Here is a 19,937-nt window from a genome sequence, read left to right as displayed (position 1 = left end):
TGCTAGGCGAGCTGGAGACACGGCGATTTAGAGAGCTAGTGGGCCGGGGCTAGCAGATGGGCTTCGGCGACGTTGCAACGGAAAAGTCTGTTGAAAACACCTCGGACGATTACGTCAGCAGACCAGCCGTGGTAGATCGGCGGGGTTCCGTGTCGGCAATAAAGGGTCCAGGCCAATTGGCAAAAGAGGTATAGTAGTCCAAGAATTAGCTGGTAGACCTCTTCGGCTAGCCGGGAGAAGGCCTAGCTCGAGGCTAGCTCAAGGCTAACTGGTGCTTGCTTCGGGACAGAGGTGTTAGCCAGCAATAGCCACCCGATTGCAGCTAGCTAGCTGTGACGATCCGGTGTAATGGTCCAGGGCTTGCTGCAGGAATCCGGTGATGAGGTAGAGAAAAAGCACTCTGATAAATTCTGGGTTGATATTGCGCTGTGCAGACTGGCAGGTATTGACCGAGCTGAAGCTGGCTGGTGTCCGAGTTAACGGTGAAGACCGCTAGCAGTGGCTAACTGACTAGTAGCTAGTTAGTTGGCTAGCTTCTGATGGGGGTTGCGATTCTAAAGTATAAAAATAGCAGAACCGTACCACATTGGGTGAGGCAGGTGGCAGGAAAGTCTATTCAGTTCGTAGATGGAAAGTGAGATTAAAATATATTAAAAAAAAATACGAAAAAAATGAGGAAAACGACTATTTACACGGGACAAGGCAAACACGTCGACTGCTACACCATCGTGGATCAATCGTCTGTATTTTAACCTCGTTTTTAACCCATCTGTTTTATAATAATTATTTACAGATTTAGAAAATGTTTCCAATCCAGTTACCATTTTAATTAACCTCTTAGTGTGCATGGGTACGGCCAGTTCCTTCACACATACAGTTGAAGTCGGAAGCTTACATTCACCTTAGCCATATACATTCCTGACATTTAATCCTTGTAAAAATTCCCGGTCTTAGGTCAGTTAGGATCACCACTTTATTTTAAGAATGTGAAATGTCAAAATAATAGTAGTGAATTATTTATTTCAGCTTTTATTTCTTTCATCACATTCCCAGTGGGTCAGAAGTTTACATACAGTCAATTAGTATTTGGTAGTAGTGCCTTTAAATTGTTTCACTTGGGACAAACGTTTCGGGTAGCCTTCCACAAGCTTTCCACAATAATGACAGAGCTGGTGTAACTGACTCAGGTTTGTAGGCCTCCTTGCTCGCAAACGCTTTTTCGGTTCTGCCCACACATTTTCTATAGGATTGAGATCATGGCTTTGTGATGGCCACTCCAATACCTTGACTTTGTTTTCCTTAAGCCATTTTGCCACAACTTTGGAAGTATGCTTGGGGTCATTGTCCATTTGGAAGACCCATTTGCGACCAAGCTTTAACTTCTTGACTGATGTCTTGAGATGTTGCTTCAATATATCCACATCATTTTCCTCCCTCATGTTGCCATTTATTTTGTGAAGTGCAACAGTCCCTCCTGCATCAAAGCACCCCCACAACATGATGCTGCCACCCCCGTGCCTCACGGTGTTCTTCGGCTTGCAAGCCTCCCCCTTTTCCCTCCAAACATAACGATGGTCCTTATGACCAAACAGTTCTATTTTTGTTTCATCAGACCAGAGGACATTTCTCCAAAAAGTACGATCTTTGTCCCCATGTGCAGTTGCAAACCGTAATCTGGCTTTTTTATGGCGGTTTTGGAGCAGTGGCTTCTTCCTTGCTGAGTGGCCTTTCAGGTTATGTCGATATAGGACTCGTTTTACTGTGGATATAGATAATTTCGTACCGGTTTCCTCCAGCATCTTCACAAGGTCCTTTGCTGTTGTACTGGGATTGATTTGCAGTTTTCGCACCAAAGTATGTTCATCTCTAGGAGAAAGAACACGTCTTCTTCCTGAGCGGTATGACGGCTGCGTGGTCCCATGGTGTTTATACTTGCGTACTATTGTTTGTACAGATGAACGTGGTACCTTCATGCGTTTGGAAATTGCTCCCAAGGATGAACCAGACTTGTGGAGGTCGACAATTTTCTTTCTGAGGTCTTGGCTGATTTCTTTTCATTTTCCCATGATGTCAAGCAAAGAGGCACTGAGATTGAAGTTAGGCCTTGATATACACCCACAATTACACCTCCAATTGACTCAAATTATGTCAATAAGCCTATCAGAAGCCTCTAAAGCCATGACATCATTTTCTGTAATTTTCCAAGCTGTTTAACCTGTTGGGGCTAGGGGGCAGTATTTTCACGGCTGGATAAAAAAACGTACCCGATTTAATCTGGTTACTAATCCTACCCAGTAACTAGAATATGCATATACTTATTATATATGGATAGAAAACACCCTAAAGTTTCTAAAACTGTTTGAATGGTGTCTGTGAGTATAACAGAACTCATTTGGCAGGCAAAACCCTGAGACATTTTCTGACAGGAAGTGGATACCTGATGTGTTGAATTACCTTTAAGCCTATGCCATTGAAACACACAGGGGTTGATTAATGTTTTGGCACTTCCTATTGCTTCCACTAGATGTCACCAGCCTTTACAAAGTGTTTTGAGTCTTTTACTGTGAGATCTGACCGAACAAGAGCCATGGAACGGTGATGGCCGATTAGACTCTGGCGCGCGAGTTCATGTTGGGTACCCTCGTTCCAATACGTTATAAAAGAGAATGCATTCGTCCACCTTGAATATTATTCATGTTCTGGTTAAAAAAGGCACTAATGATTTATGCTATACAACGTTTGACATGTTTGAACGAACGTAAATATATTTTTTCCCCTCGTTCATGACGAGAAGTCCGGCTGGCTTAGATCATGTGCTAACAACACGGAGCTTTTTGGATATAAATGATGAGCTTTTTTGAACAAAACTACATTCGTTATGGACCTGGGATTCCTGGAAGTGACATCTGATGAAGAGAATCAAAGGTAATGGATTATTTACATAGTATTTTCGATTTTAGATCTCTCCAACATGGCCGTTTGTCTGTATAGCAAAGCATATTTTTCTGGGCGCAGTGCTCAGATTATTGCAAAGTGTGATTTCCCAGTAAGGTTATTTTTAAATCTGGCAAGTTGATTGCGTTCAAGAGATGTAAATCTATAATTCTTTAAATGACAATATAATATTTTACCAATGTTTTCTAATTTTAATTATTTAATTTGTGGTGCTGACTTGACTGCCGGTTATTGGAGGGAAACGATTTCCTCAACATCAATGCCATAGTAAAACGCTGTTTTTGGATATAAATATGAACTTGATAGAACTAAAAATGCATGCATTGTCTAACATAATGTCCTAGGAGTGTCATCTGATGGAGATTGTAAAAGGTTAGTGCATCATTTTAGCTGGTTTTATGGTTTTGGTGACGCCTGGCTTTGAATTGACAAAACATTACACACAGCTATTGTCAATGTACTCTCCTAACATAATCTAACTTTATGCTTTCGCCGTAAAACCTTTTTGAAATCGGACAACGTGGTTAGATTAAGGAGATGTTTATCTTTCAAAGGGTGTAAGATAGTTGTATGTTTGAAAAATTTGAATTTTGACATTTATTTGGTTTCAAATTTGCCGCTCTTGAAATGCACCTGCTGTTGATAGGGTGCACCACGGGTGGCACGCTAGCGTCCCACATAGCCCCAAGAAGTTAAAGGCACAGTCAACTTAGTGTATGTAAACTTCTGACCCACTGGAATTGTGATACAGTGAATTATAAGTGAAATCATCTGTCTGTAAACAATTATTGGAAAAATACTTGTGTCATGCAAGGTAGATGTCCTAACCGACTTGCAAAACTACAATTTGTTATAGTTTGTTAACAAGAAATTTGTGGAGTGGTTGAAAAACGAGTTTCAATGACTCCAACCTAAGTGTATGGAAACTTCTGACTTCAAATGTACATTGCAGATGATGGTTACTCATTTGTAATGTATCAATAATGTAATACAAATAATTATGAGCAATGGGTTTTGCTCTCTCAGAAGATTCATGTTGTGAGAGAGTGATGTTGAACTCACTGCAGCCTATCTCGTCAGTGAGGTCCCCACAGTTGTCATTGTGGTCACACACATAGGGCAGGGCTACACACTGTCCATTGGTACATTTGAACTCCTGGAGCGTGCAAGGAGCCAGGGTGGGCTCACGGCCTGTAAGGAAACACACACACATGCTAGGATGAGCACACACACACGCTAGGATGAGCACACACACACACAAGCATGAACGCAAACAAATAACTACTTTTACATTTTTTCAATCTCTAATATTGTCATTTCAATAGTCATAAATGCTGCCCCTCTTGCCTTTCACCCTTAATTTGAGATTAAGTCACTGAGTGCCTGTCCAACTGCACTTTAACATAGAGAGTAATCTAACAAAGTCATTATCCATGGAATGTTCGGGCAGATTCCATTGGAAAAAGAGTGTACAAAACATGCTCTTTCCATGACATGACCAGCCTAATCCAAGTGAAAGCTATGATCCCTTATTGATGTCACCTGTTAAATACACTTCAATCAGTGTAGATGAAGGAGAGGAGACAGGTAAAAGAAGGATTTTTGAGACAATTGAGACATGGATTGTGTATGTGTGCAATTCAGAGGGTGAATGGGCAAGACAAAAGATTTAAGTGCCTTTGAACGGGGTATGGAAGTTGGAACCAGGAGCACTGGTTTGGAGTGTGCCAAGAACTGCAACGCTGCTAGGTCTTTCATGTTCAACAGTTTCCTGTGTGTATCAAGAATGGTCCACTACCCAAAGGACATCTAGCCAACTTGACACAACTGTGGGAAGCATCGGAGCCAACATGTGCCAGCATCCCTGTGGAACGCTTTCGAAACCATGTAGTCCATGCCCAAACAAACTGAGTCTGTTCTGGGAGCAAAAGTGGATTAAACTCAATATTAAGAAGGTGTTCCTAATGTTTTGTACACTCAGTGCATATTGCAACATTTTCAAATATAAGGCTGTGTTCACTGAACCTTAACCTAATGAATATTTGGGTCAGGGATCCGTTCACTCAAACAATCATAATACTATTTGCATCAGGGCTACAGTCATAAGGGCTACTTTAATTAAACCTAGATAAACCCCAATATGTTGCACTAGGGCTACGGTCACTTCACTAAACATCACTACAGGTTGCATTATTTCTGCGTTTACTGAACCTAATCTCCACAACATATTGCATTAGGGCAGCATTCACAAATGTTGCGTTGGGGGTGCGTTGCTTACAGAGGTCCTCCTTCTCATCACTTCCATCCCCACAGTCGTCCTTCTGGTTACACAGATTCCCAGAGTAGATGCAGTAGCCGTTAGCGCAGCGGAACCTCGATGGCATCTCACAGGTGATGTTCACTGGCAAACAACACCAAAGGAGGAAATGGGTATTAATTAATTTGACAAACACACACAACTGTATTTCTACAGTTATATTGGTTGCCCTGAGCCCTATATTACGAATTTGGCTTGAGAATTTAGCGAGGTAACTTTGGTCAACTCTAAGTTCAACTCGGGATAACCGATGACACGAAAGTGGCTCACCTTTAAGCCAGTTAAATTTCTATGGCAACGAATCCTTCAGAACTAACCTGCTCCGGGGCAGGCTATCTCCGGGATAGCTCCAATTATTCTGAATGAAGGGTTTGAGCTGTGAGTTGGGGACCAATCAAATTAGATTCCCTCCCTTTTGCAAAGAGTGCATCATCATCCCATCAGACGACTGATTAAATATTTCATTAATCAAATGTTTTTGTGTGTTAAAAATATAAATATTCAAATACATACAGTGGGGTCTGAAATCATTGACAGCCTTTATAAAGATGAGCAAAAATGACTAAAAACAAACAATTAATATACTGAGGGCTTTATTTTCGGCTGGCGGTAGGAAGCGCAAGTGTCAAACGCATATTACTTTCAAATCAAATGTTAGTCACGTGCGCCAAATACAGTGAAACGCTTACGTACAAGCCCCTAACCAACAATGCAGTTTAAAAAATACGAATAAGAAATAAAAGGAACAAGTAATTAAAGAGCAGCAGTAAAATAACAATAACGAGACTATATACAAGGGGTACCGGTATAGAGTAATGTGCGGGGGCACCGGTTAGTCAAGAAAAAAGTGGTCAGATGAAGCAGATGCTAAGCTACAGGACTGTTTTGCTAGCACAGACTGGAATATGTTCCGGGATTCTTACGATGGCATTGAGGAGTACACCACATCAGTCATTGGCTTCATCAATAAGTGCATCGATGACATCGTCCCCACAGTGACCGTACGTACATACCCCAACCAGAAGCCATGGATTACAGGCAACATCCACACTGAGCTAAAGGCTAGAGCTGCTGCTTTCAAGGAGCGGGACTCTAAACCGGAAGCTTATAAGAAATCCCCCTATGCCCTCCGACAAACCATCAAACAGGCAAAGCGTTAATACAGGACTAAGATTGAATCGTACTACACCGGCTCTGATGCTCGTCGGATGTGGCAGGGCTTGCAAAACCATTACAGACTACAAAGGGAAGCACAGCCGAGAGCTGCCTAGTGACACGAGCCTACCAGACGAGCTAAACTACTTCTATGCTTGCTTTGAGGCAAATAACACTGAAATGCATGAGAGCACCAGCTGTTCAGAACGACTGTGTGATCACGCTCTCCACCGCCGATGTGAGTAAGACCTTTAAACAGGTCAACATTCACAAGGCCGCAGGGCCAGACAGATTACCAGGACGTATATTGCGAGCATGCTCTGACCAACTGGCAAGTGTCCTCACTGACATTTTCAACCTCTCCCTGTCCGAGTCTGTAATACCAACATGTTTTAACCTGTTAGGGCTAGGGGGCAGTATTGACACGGCTGGATAAAAAACGTACCCGATTTAATCTGGTTACTACTCCTGCCCAGTAACTAGAATATGCATATAATTATTGGCTTTGGATAGAAAACACTCCAAAGTTTCTAAAACTGTTTGAATGGTGTCTGTGAGTATAACAGAACTCAAATGGCAGGTCAAAACCTGAGAAGATTCTGTACAGGAAGTACCCTGTCTGACCATTTCTTGGCCTTCTTTGCCATCTCTATCCAAAACAAAGGATCTCTGCTGTTACATGACACTTCCTACGGCTCACATGGGCTCTCAGAAGGCGGCAAAAAGCTGAATCGTGGCTTTGCAGGCTCTGGCTGAAAAAAAGTAGCGCGTTTGGGTAGTGGCTGGTTACAGTACTGTGAGACTCAGGCGCGTGCCCGCGTCGACCAAATGCTTTGTTTTCTTTCCTCTGTTTACCGAAACGTAGATTCCCGGTCGGAATATTTTCGCTTTTTTACGAGAAAAATGGCATAAAAATGGATTTTAAACAGCGGTTGACATGCTTCGAAGTACGGTAATGGAATATTTAGAATTTTTTTGTCACGAATTGCGCCATGCTCGTGACCCTTATTTACACTTCGGATAGTGTCTGGAACGCACGAACAAAACGCCGCTAATTGGATATAACGATGGATTATTTTGGACCAAACCAACATTTGTTATTGAAGTAGCAGTCCTGGGAGTGCATTCTGACGAAGACAACAAAGGTAATCAAACTTTTGTAATAGTAAATCGGAGTTTGGTCAGGGCTAAGCTTGGTGGGTGTCTAAATGGCTAGCCGTGATGGCTGGGCTATCTACTGAGAATATTGCAAAATGTGCTTTCACCGAAAAGCCATTTTAAAATCGGACACCTCGATTGCACAAAGGAGTTCTGTATCTATAATTCTTAAAATAATTGTTATGTTTTTTGTGAACGTTTATCGTGAGTAATTTAGTAAATTCACCGGAGGTTTGCGGGGGGTATGCTAGTTCTGAACGTCACATGCTAATGTAAAAAGCTGGTTTTTGATATAAATATGAACTTGATTGAACAAAACATGCATGTATTGTATAACATAATGTCCTAGGTGTGTCATCTGATGAAGATCATCAAAGGTTAGTGCTGCATTTAGCTGTGGTTTGGGTTTATGTGACATTATATGCTAGCTTGAAAAATGGGTGTCTTATTTCTGGCTGGGTACTCTGCTGACATAATCTAATGTTTTGCTTTCGTTGTAAAGCCTTTTTGAAATCGGACAGTGTGGTTAGATTAACGAGAGTCTTGTCTTTAACCTGTTATGGCTAGGGGGCAGTATTTTCACGGCTGGATAAAAAACGTACCCGATTTAATCTGGTTACTACTCCTGCCCAGTAACTAGAATATGCATATAATTATTAGCTTTGGATAGAAAACACTCCAAAGTTTCTAAAACTGTTTGAATGGTGTCTGTGAGTATAACAGAACTCATATGGCAGGCCAAAACGTGAGAAGATTCTGTACAGGAAGTACCCTGTCTGACCATTTCTTGCCCTTCTTTGTCATCTCTATCCATTACAAAGGATCTCTGCTGTTACGTGACACTTCCTACGGCTCCAATGGGCTCTCAGAGCCCGGGAAAAAGCTGAATGACGTAATTCAAAGCCCTGGCTGAAACACACGAGCGCTTTTGCTAAGTGGTCTATCAGATGACAAAGGGCTTAGGCTCGTGCACTGGCCGCCCCCGTCTTTCTGTTTTTCCCTCTATTTACCGAAACACAGATTCCCGGTCGGAATATTATCGCTTTTTTACGAGAAAAATTGCATAAAAATTGATTTTAAACAGCGGTTGACATGCTTCGAAGTACGGTAATGAAATATTTAGAAATCTTTTGTCACGAAATGCGCCATGCGCACGACCCTTATTTACCATTCGGATAGTGTCTAGAATGCACGAACAAAATGGATATAACGATGGATTATTTTGGACCAAACCAACATTTGTTATTGAAGTAGAAGTCCTGGGAGTGCATTCTGACGAAGAACAGGAAAGGTAATCAAACTTTTCTAATAGTAAATCTGATATTGGTGAGTGCTAAACTTGGTGGGTGTCTAAATAGCTAGCCCTGTGATGCTGGGCTATCTACTGAGAATATTGTAAAATGTGCTTTCACCGAAAAGCTATTTTAAAATCGGACATATCGAGTGCATAGAGGAGTTCTGTATCTATAATTCTTAAAATAATTGTTATGTTTTTTGTGAACGTTTATTGTGAGTAATTTAGTAAATTCACCGGAGGTTTGCGGGGGATATGCTAGTTCTGAACGTCACATGCTAATGTAAAAAAGCTGGTTTTTGATATAAATATGAACTTGATTGAACAAAACATGCATGCATTGTATAACATAATGTCCTAGGGTTGTCATCTGATGAAGATCATCAAAGGTTAGTGCTGCATTTAGCTGTGGTTTTGTTTTTTGTGACATTATATGCTAGCTTGAAAAATGGGTAGTCTGATTATTTCTGGCTGGGTACTCTGCTGACATAATCTAATGTTTTGCTTTCGCTGTAAAGCCTTTTTGAAATCGGACAGTGTGGTTAGATTAACGAGAGTCTTGTCTTTAAAATGCTGTAAAATAGTCATATGTTTGAAAAATTTAAGTTTTCGGATTTTAGAGGAATTTGTATTTCGCGCCACACCCATCATTGGATATTGGAGCAGGTGTTCCGCTAGCGGAACGTCTAGATGTAAGAGGTTAAAATGCTGTAAAATAGTCATATGTTTGAGAAATTGAAGTAATAGCATTTCTAAGGTATTTGAAAATCGCGCCACGGGATTCAACTGGCTGTTGCGTAGGTGGGACGAATTCGTCCCGCCTAGCCCAGAGAGGTTAAGCAGACCACCATGGTGCCTGTGCCCAAGAACACTAAGGTAACCTGCCTAAATGACTACCGACCCCTAGCACTCACATCTCTAGCCATGAAGTGCTTTGAAAGGCTGGTCATGGCTCACATCAACACCATCATTCCAGAAACCCTAGACCCACTCCAATTTGCATACCGCCCCAACAGATCCACAGATGATGCAATCTCTATTGCACTCCACACTGCCCTTTCCCACCTGGACAAAAAGAATACCTATGTGAGAATGCTATTCATTGACTACAGCTCAGCATTCAACACCATAGTGCCCTCAAAGCTCATCAATAAGCTAAGGACCCTGGGACTAAACACATCCCTCAGCAACTGGATCCTGGACTTGCTGACGGGCCACCCCCAGGTGGTAAGGGTAGGTAACAACCCATCCACCACGCTGATCCTCAACACAGGGGCCCCTCAGGGGTGCGTGCTCAGTCCCCTCCTGTACTTCCTGTTCACTCGTGACTGCATGGCCAGGCACGACTCCAACACCATCATTACATCTGCCGATGACAACAGTGGTAGGCCTGATCACAGACAACAACAAGACAGCCTATAGGGAGGAGGTCAGAGACCTGGCTGTGTGGTGCCAGGACAACAACCCCTCCCTCAACGTGATCAAGACAAAGGAGATGATTGTGGATTACAGGAAAAGGAGGACCGAGCACGCCCCCATTCTCATCGACGTGGCTGTAGTCGAGCAGGTTGAGAGCTTCAAGTTCCTTGGTTTCCACATCACCAACAAACTAACATGGTCCAAGCACACCAAGACAGTCGCGAAGAGGGCACGACAAAACCTATTCCCCCTCAGGAGACTGAAAAGATTTGGCATGGGTCCTCAGATCCTCAAAAGGTTCTACAGCTGCAACATCGAGAGCATCCTGACTGGTTGCATCACTACCTGGTAATGGCAACTGCTCGGCCTCCGACCGCAAGGCACTACAGAGGGTAGTGCGTACGGCCCGGTACATCACTGGGGCCAAGCTTCCTTCCATCCAGGACCTCTATACCAGGCGATGTCAGAGGAAGACCCTAAAAATGGTCAAAGACTCCAGCCACCCTAGTCATAGAGTGTTCTCTCTACTACCGCACGGCAAGCGGTACCGGAGCGCCAAGTCTAGGTCCAAGAGGTTTCTAAACAGCTTCTACCCCCAAGCCATAAGACTCCTGAACATCTAGTCAAATGGCTACCCAGACTATTTGCATTGCCCCCCTCTCTCCTCCACTGCTACTCTCTGTTGTCATCTATGCATTGTCACTTTAATAACTCTACTTATATGTACATACTACCTCAACTAACCGGTGCCCCGCACACTGACTCTGTATCAGTACCCCCCTGTATATAGTCTCGCTATTGTTATTTTACTGCTGTTCTTTAATTGCTTGTTACTTTTATCTCTTATTCTTATCCGTATTTTTTTTTACACTGCATTGTTGGTTAGGGGCTCGTAAGTAAGCACTTCACTGTAAGGTCTACTACACCTGTTGTATTCGGTGCATGTGACTAATACAATTTTATTTTATTTTATTTCTAGTCATCTCTCCTCCTTCCAGGCTTCTTTTTCTTCTTTGGACTTTATATGGCGATTGGCAACTAAACTTTCAAAATAAGGTGCATTACCACAACCGACCACAGTTCATCTTTCAATCACCCACGTGGGTATAACGAATGAGGAGATAGCACGTGGGTATATGCTTCTGAAAACTAATGAGGAGATGAGAGAGGCAGGACTCGCAGCACGTCACAAATAGAATCAACTTCTATTTTAGCACATGGCAACGCAGGCGCTCGTTGGTGTGCGAGCAGTGTGGGTGCAATGATTGAATAACATGTATGTGTACATTTATTTTTGCAGCGTGTGATTTAACCCCACTGACCCTCCCCATAACCCCACGTACAAATAAGAGAGCAGTTCTGGAATCAGTGTGGTAGATAGGATGATTACATGGAATGTGGCACTGACTTGCCCATGAATTGATGTTTCAGCATTGTCTCAATGAAGAGTTTGTCTAGCCAAATGCAACATGTTTGTGCAGTTTCATGCCCGGCTCGAGCAGGCTTGAGTAAGTGGCGGGTGCACAATCAATATCTACCTTCGTAACATGGATTAAGCTTGCTGGAATGTGAAGCTAACTGAAGTTAGCTAATTTCAGAAAAGCCTGAGTACATCTAGCTTGATTCGTAGTATAACCCTCAGGTAAGAACATTAAGGTAAATCTCTCATACCAGTGTCTACATACGTGAAAGTGGCACATTTCTACAATTTGTATTAAAAAGGTAAAAGTGCCATTTGATGATGTTATCAAAAGTAAAAACATTTTCAAATCAGTGATTTTAAAACACTATGAGATTCACAATGACAAGGGGAGCAAGAAAATGCCTTTCCCCTGGCAAAAAACTCATTGCAGGTTTTGAAAAATTACTGTTTTTTTTACTTTTAATCCTACTCGATGATGTCATAGCGTAGGACTTAATGTCCTTTCTTTTTATATTTTTAACCAAAGAAAGTAGAAATGTGCCGTTTTCACATTATATGTACATATTATGTAGACACGGGTATGGTGCTGGAGATAATGAATAGGCGGTTGAAAAGTGGTGGAATTGTCCTTTAAGTAGACTGCCATGAAAAGGAGACCAGAAGACATAACCAAATAAATGCCATCATGTTAGAGAGTTTTTGTGTGTGTGTGAGGGAGTACTTGCATGTGTGTGTTTCTTACAACATAAGATGAGCTCCTCGTCGGACTGGTCTCCACAGTCGTTGTTGCCGTCACACACCCAGTTCTCATACACACACAGCTTGTTCGCACACTGGAACTGGTGGTTGGGACACCAGCGGCCCCCTGGGTAACGGGTCGCTATGGTTTGGGGAAAAGGTAGGGAATGAGAGATGTATTTGCATAACATTCTTTTTTAAATAGTGAAATGGCTAGCACTGGTGTGGCAAAATGGCTGGTAAAGGTGTAGAGAAATGGCTAGCATTGGTTACGCAAAATAGCGAAACGGCTAGCATTGGGGTAGCAAAATGGCTCGCTAACTGAAACAGTTCCTCTTGTAGAGACTTACGACAGGAGCTCTCGTCAGAGATGTCCAAGCAGTCTGGTCGTCCGTCACATTGAAGAGCGGCGGGGATACAGTGACCCGACAGACACTGGAAATACCCTGGACGACATGTCTTCAACTCTGTGTGTGAGAGGAAGGTAGAGTGACCAGGTGAGTGTGTGTATGTGAGAGAGACATGTAGAATGAGAAAAAAATAGAGCAAGAAAGTGGGAGAAGAGAGAGGAGAGAAGAGATATAGTGGTCCATCTCACCACAGTCGCGCTCGTCTGAGTTGTCCCCACAGTCGTTGCCATGGTCACACACCCAGTTTCCAGGTATGCACTGCTGGTTGTCACAGCGATACTCGCTCTCCGAGCACGGCCTTGGCACTGTGAATGAACACACACACAGACACAGGAACTCTTCACTGTTTGTCTCTTTACTCTCTATATTGAAGGATTATATGGTTACGGAGGTGAACTCTATTTGATTGTTACGGAGTTGAAACCTTTTAAATGGTTATGGAGTTTAGTTAATTAGGATCCCCATTAGCTTCTGCACATGCAGCAGCTACTCTTCTTGGGGTCCACATAAAATGTAAAAATACATTAAAAAAAAAATACAGAACACTAATAGACAAAAACAACATAAGATATTACAATAAAAAAAAATAAAAAAAATAAATAAGAGTTATATTGTCACGTCTACTCCTGCTCCGGCGCTCGACGTCACCAGTTTGCTAACCACCTGTCCTGGCAACCCATCATTACGCAAACCTAGCAACCTTCATTAGGCACACCTGGACTTCATCACTTGCCTGATTACTTCCCCTTTATTTAGCCTTGTGTTCATCAGTCCTTAGGTGTTATTGATTGTCTCTCACGTTCACTACGCTTCCCATGTTTGTTCTTATTTCCCTCATTAAAATGCAAATCATTTTATAACATTTTTGACATGCGTTTTTCTGGATTTTGTTGTTGTTATTCTGTCTCTCACTGTTCAAATAAACCTACTATTAAAATTATAGACTGATAATTTCTTTGTCAGTGGGCAAACGTACAAAATCAGCAGGGGATCAAATACTTTCCCCCCCCACTGTACATATATACATACATATACATATATATATATATATGTATGTGTGTATGTATGTATGTGTATATAAATATATATATATATAGATATAATATATATATATATATATATATATATATATAATATATATATAGATATAATATATATATATATATAGATATAATATATATATATAGATATAATATATATATAGATATAATATATATATATATACATATATATATATAGATATAATATATATATATACATATATACATATACATATAATATATATATATATACATATACATATAATATATATATATATACATATATACATATACATATAATATATATATATATACATATATACATATACATATAATATATATACATATAATATATATATAATATATATATAGTATATATATACATATAATATATATATATACATATATACATATATACATATATATATATATATATATATACATACATATACATATATATATATATATACATATATACATATATATATATATATACACATATATACATATATACACATATATATATATACACATATATATATATATATATATATATATATACACACACACATATATATATATACACACACATATATATATACACACACATACATACACACATACATACATACATACATACATACATACATACATACATACATACATACATACATACATACATACATACATACATACATACATACACACACTACCGTTCAAAAGTGTGGGGTCACTTACAAATATCCTTAAAAAAAAAAGAAAAGCACATTATTTGTGCATTAAAATAACATCAAATTGATCAAAAATACATGCTGGCCTACACCCATTTGTTGGGGGCACACCTGGGAATGGAGAAGACCTGGGAACGGATCGCCGCCCGGTTCCACTGGCCCGGGATGTGGTGGGCCATGGAAGACTATTGTCGCAGCTGCCCGGATTGTCAAATCACCACCCCTACCGATCATCGGAGTGCCGTTTCAATGCATCGCCATGGCCCGAGGACACCGGTAGATCCTGGTAATAGTAGATTATGTCACTCGATATCCCGAGGCCCATTCCCCTATGGATGGCAGTCTCCAAAGGAATCGCCCAGGAACTATTCCACCTCTTCAGCCGGCTGGGCATCCCGAACAAGATCCTGACCAGCCAAGGTACCGAGTTCATTACATTTTACATTTTAGTCATTTAGCAGACACTCTTATCCAGAGCGACTTACAGTAGTGAATGCATACATTTCATAAATTTTCTTTCCGTACTGGTCCCCCGTGGGAAACGAACCCACAACCCTGGCGTTGCAAACACCATGCTCTACCAACTGAGCCACACGGGACCCCGTGTCCTGACTAATGAAATATTTGTGTGCTCTCCTACAGCTAAAGCAGATTCGGACCTCAGTCTTTCATCCGCAGATGGGTGGACTCAAACAAATGCTGTGGAAGGTCATCGAGCAGGACGGGAACAAGTGTTCAAATAAACCTACCATTAAAATGATAGACTGATCATTTCTTTGTCAGTGGGCAAACATACAAAATCCGCAGGGGATCGAATACTTTTTTTCCCCTCACTGTATCTGATGTTAGAGAAGCTTCCATTGAAGAATACTCTCTGGGTTCTATAAGTAACTCTCCAACCAAGTGATGGCAAGTGATGTAAAGCCATAACAATTTGTTTAAAAAAACTCACTTATGATCAATAACATCAAAGGCTGCACTGAAATCTAACAATACAGCTTCAACTATCATCTTATTATACATTAATTTGAGTCAGTGCAGTACAAGTTGAGTGCCCTTCCCTATATGCATGCTGAAAGTCAGTAGTTAACTTGTTCTTTAAAAAATAGCATTGTATTTGTTCAAACACAATTCTCTCCATTAGATTTCTAAGAACAGGCATCAAACTGATTGGGCGGCTGTTAGAGCCAGCAAAGGGTGGTTTACTATTTTTAGGTAGTGGAATTACTTTAGCTTCCTTCCACACCTGTGGGGACACACTCCTTTAGGCTTTGGTTAAAGACATGGCAAATATGGGTACCAATACAGTCTGCTGATGATTGGCTTTATCAAAAGGTTTTGTTATAAATGATCCATCAACTTCAATGAACGATGGAGATACGTTTGGTTTTCTGCCCATAATATAATTTAAGGTGCTCAATTATTTTCCCATTGTTTATGTTGTTATGGTAATATCATTTATTTTTTAAGTTTAGTCACAACATTTCTCAATTGACAGTATGTAAACTAAATCAGCTAAGCAGTCTGGCTTGTTTCCCACCTTTTTTGCATCATTTCTTTGAACCCTGTTAGATGGTTATGGAGATTAACTGTATTAGATGGCTATGGAGTTGAATTCTGTTAGAGGGTTACAGATGTTGGATGGTTACAGAGTTGAACCGCATGAGAGGGCTACGAAGTTGATCCCTATCAGATGGTTATGTCGTTGACCTCTACTCACCGCAGTCCCTCTCATCAGAGCCGTCACCACAGTCGTTGCTGCCGTCACACTTCCAGCGGATGGGCACACAGCGGTGGTTGTCACAACGGAAGTCTCCCAGGGGGTCACAGGTCAACGCCTCTGTGAATGGGTACAGGGGGCAGGTTAATGAGGGCTCAAATAGTTTGAAATGATCTATTTGAAGTTATTTAGTGAAATGTAAGGATACTATTTAGTGTAGACTTCCTAGCAGCGTTTTGGGATTCTGGCTACTTGGTCAATCATTAATGACTTGAATTTAATCTACTCAGGGCCTTCAGTGTGTCTAAGCATAAAAACAGAACAAGATCAGCATGTAAAAGTGGAATATGAAGGAAAAAGCAGGACCCGGAGCTTACGGAAATATCATTGGTAGCCTACTATACATTTTCTGTATCCATATTCAGACAATGTAACTTTGCCCTTATATCACAAGCATACACACACCGCAGTTCTGCTCGTCGCTGTTGTCGAGGCAGTCATTGGAGCCATCGCACACGGCCCAGGTGGGGATACAGCGGTAGTTGGTCTTACAGGAGAACTCCGTGAGCTCGTCGCAGTTATATTCTGGCCCCACTACAGAGGGAGGAGACAAAGGGATGAAGGGATAGATAGAGAAAAAAGATGGACGCAGTGAGTGTTTCTGCAAGACAGAGTTTTTTTTATTTATTAAGCACTATGCAGATGACGGAGCCCAAATCTCCTTATCCTATAAGTGCCACTGTTTCTGTACATGAAACATAAATTCATAATTAGCACAAAATGAAAAATCCAGACTTATACAAATATAGCAAACTCACTGCAGATCTCGTGGGGCTCATCGGATCCATCTCCACAGTCGTTCTGAGCGTCGCACACATAGTTGGGCGGGATACACACTCCGTTTGCGCACGTGAACTGGCCCGGCCGGCATGTCTTCTGGGCACAGCCATCAGTGTCCTCGTCACTCCCATCAGAACAGTCGACGATGCCGTCACAGTGCCATGACACAGGGATGCACTGCTTGTTTTTACACTGGAACTGATTTTCTGCACACCTGTGGTCACCTAGGGGATTGAAGGATTGGGTGTTTTGATTCTAAGGCCACATCTCTGAAAGGTTTTGTTTATCTTGAGGGATCAGACTGGGTTGCCCTTCTTCCCCCCCCATGTTGGTTCGTAATTGCAATTAAAGACACTACAACAGAAAGATTGTTCAACTGCTCTCGTTGCTCTATCACACTGTGGGTTTCTGACGCTAGTAGAAAATAAGCGCTGCATTGTCTGATGGATGGAAGTAGTATGGTAAAAATAGGTAGAATAGGGTTTTCGTACTGCAGAGGGCAGCGTCCTCATCTGAATTGTCACGGCAGTCAGCATGTCCGTCACACAGGAAGCCAGGATAAGTGCAGTTCCCATCCTGGCACTGGAACTGACCAATTGGACAGTAGCGGGGCGGGCAGGTGAGGGGTTCGTCGGACCCGTCACCACAGTCGGACTGACCATCACACTTCCACCAGATAGAGACACACCTAGGGGATTAGAAGGAGAGATGGAGGGAGGTGGGAGAGTAAAGAGCTAACTAATTCACTTAATGAATTTAGACGACTGTGCAACCACACAAGTTATCAAGTAAATAGTCACATGGCTCCAAATACCCTTTTCACACTTACTGAACCAAACTGTGCTTGCAAAAATATTTCACATTGTCCTTTTCAAGCAAGCTTTGTACAGCTTAGTTTGGCTCAGCTCGGTAGTGTGAAAAGCCCTAAATTGTACGCTTCTGTCAGTATCTGATCCAAAAACCCCTGATTCAAATTATACTACATGGAAAACAAATATTCCTGATACGTGACATAAGTGACAAATTCAGACTGACTTCTCGTTGTCTCCGCAGCGGAACTGGGTGCTGGAACAGTCGGCCACACACTGGATCTTGAAGCCCACGGAGATGCCAATGAAGTGGTCTGGACACTCACACGTAGCGCTGGTCCCACCAGGACCAATCAGACACAGGTGGCTACAGGTTAGGTGGTGTGTTGCACAAGGGTTATCGCCTAGGAAACACCAATCAGCAGCCATAAGAATGGACGCGTCTATGATGGAAAGCTAATAATATTGTCTCGATGGACATTCAAGCCGTTTAGCAAATGCTGTTATACAGTAAGTACATTCATCTAAGGTAGAGGAAAACAACCACATATCAAAGTCATTGCAAGTAAAAAATATATTTTAAATAAGCTGCTATCTGCAAAATCAGGCCAAGTAAAAAAAATACAAATATGAGTGTAAATGCAGGAAAGACAAGTACAACAGTAAAGTGTATACAAATGAAAATTAAGCAAGCAATGTATGGGAATTCCAAACGGTCAAAGGGCACAGTACTATACATACTGCGAGGCTGCCTGTAGGGATGGTATACATGGATGTCATTTGGCCGGTGTGTGTTGTTGCCCATGACAACGCGGCCGGTGCCAGTGTACTTGTGGGCCTTCTCAACGGTGTGGGTGTTCCAGTCAGTCCAGTAGACCCAGTCTTCAAATAGGGTGACGGCAAAGGGGTGAGGCAGGGAGCCTGCTATGGCCCGGTGGCGGTTCTCCCCATCCATATCAGCAAAACTTTAGAGAGAGTTAGAGAGAGGGCATACACTTTAGTGTTTAAATCACTGTAATTTTCTGTTGTCTTTATTTTGTTCTTGTCTATTGTTTTTCAATGTGTTTTTGTGCACACCAAGAAGAATAGCTGTTACGACTGTAACAGCTAAATAGGGATCCAAATAAACAAACAAAATGTATATCAATGTAAAGTTCTGTAGGGTAGCTCCTGTCTGACCTCATTGATCATGATCTCTGGTCTCCAAACAGGCAAGCTTGAGAAGGATAGGGCCGGGCTCCTTGCTTTCTTCCAAACTAAAGAGTGTTTTCCTCCATTGCCTTTCTCTACTAGAGGTTTTCTTACCAACTTATCCTCAGTGTTTTTTTCTTCAACTGAACATGTTCTCATTCAACCCTGATACTCAAGGCATAGATGTGATGGGGTCATAATGCCTTATTTTTCTGACTTACGACACTTTCATGATAAAGCACGATAGTACTACATAGAAAAGTATTAGAGTGAATTATGAAGTTAATTTCTGAAGACAGTGTTGTGTTGATGTCTCACTCTAGGAAATTGAGGTGGGAGTCGGTGAAGAAGATCTTGTTGGTGGTGTAGTCAATGGTCAGGGCACTGGGCCACTCCAGTTTGGTGGTGATGAGGGCAGTGGCTTTGGTACCATCCATACCAACCCTGCCAATGTAGGCGGTGTCCCCCCAGTCTGTCCAATACAGCCAGCTGCAGGCAGAGAGAAAAAAATGGAGAGTAAATTAAAAGAAAACAAAACATTTGATGTAATTTGTTAATTGGTATTACTCAATAATATATAAAAATGTAATGATTATCAAAAAATGCCTCAATATCTGCCATTAATTAAGAAGGGCCACTCTTCCTCTATCGTGCAGGTGGGGATGTGTGGGACCTCGTATGTTTGTGTGTACGCGCATACATGTGCATGTCAGTACCACAGGAGGTTGGTGGCACCT

General features: G+C 41.6%; 1 protein-coding gene across 1 annotated transcript in view; it reads right to left on the bottom strand.

Moving 5' to 3' along the window:
* Positions 1-19,937, bottom strand: part of lrp2b (low density lipoprotein receptor-related protein 2b) — a 125,649-nt gene that overhangs the window by 22,424 nt on the left and 83,288 nt on the right. The window contains exons 55-66 of the mRNA XM_014158653.3: positions 19,519-19,689; positions 18,751-18,974; positions 18,236-18,413; positions 17,692-17,888; positions 17,179-17,424; positions 16,826-16,954; positions 16,361-16,480; positions 13,058-13,174; positions 12,810-12,926; positions 12,464-12,601; positions 5,234-5,356; positions 4,018-4,146 (exon numbers count right to left, since the gene is read on the bottom strand). Coding sequence (XP_014014128.2) covers positions 4,018-4,146; positions 5,234-5,356; positions 12,464-12,601; positions 12,810-12,926; positions 13,058-13,174; positions 16,361-16,480; positions 16,826-16,954; positions 17,179-17,424; positions 17,692-17,888; positions 18,236-18,413; positions 18,751-18,974; positions 19,519-19,689 — 1,889 coding nt within the window. The remainder of the gene's footprint in view (positions 1-4,017; positions 4,147-5,233; positions 5,357-12,463; positions 12,602-12,809; positions 12,927-13,057; positions 13,175-16,360; positions 16,481-16,825; positions 16,955-17,178; positions 17,425-17,691; positions 17,889-18,235; positions 18,414-18,750; positions 18,975-19,518; positions 19,690-19,937) is intronic.

This window comes from Salmo salar, chromosome 19, assembly GCF_965601325.2.
Source record: "Salmo salar chromosome 19, fSalSal1, whole genome shotgun sequence".
Classification (NCBI taxonomy): Eukaryota; Metazoa; Chordata; class Actinopteri; order Salmoniformes; family Salmonidae; genus Salmo; species Salmo salar.
Note: the sequence above shows the minus strand (reverse complement) of the source record. Positions and strands in the feature narration are given on the sequence as shown.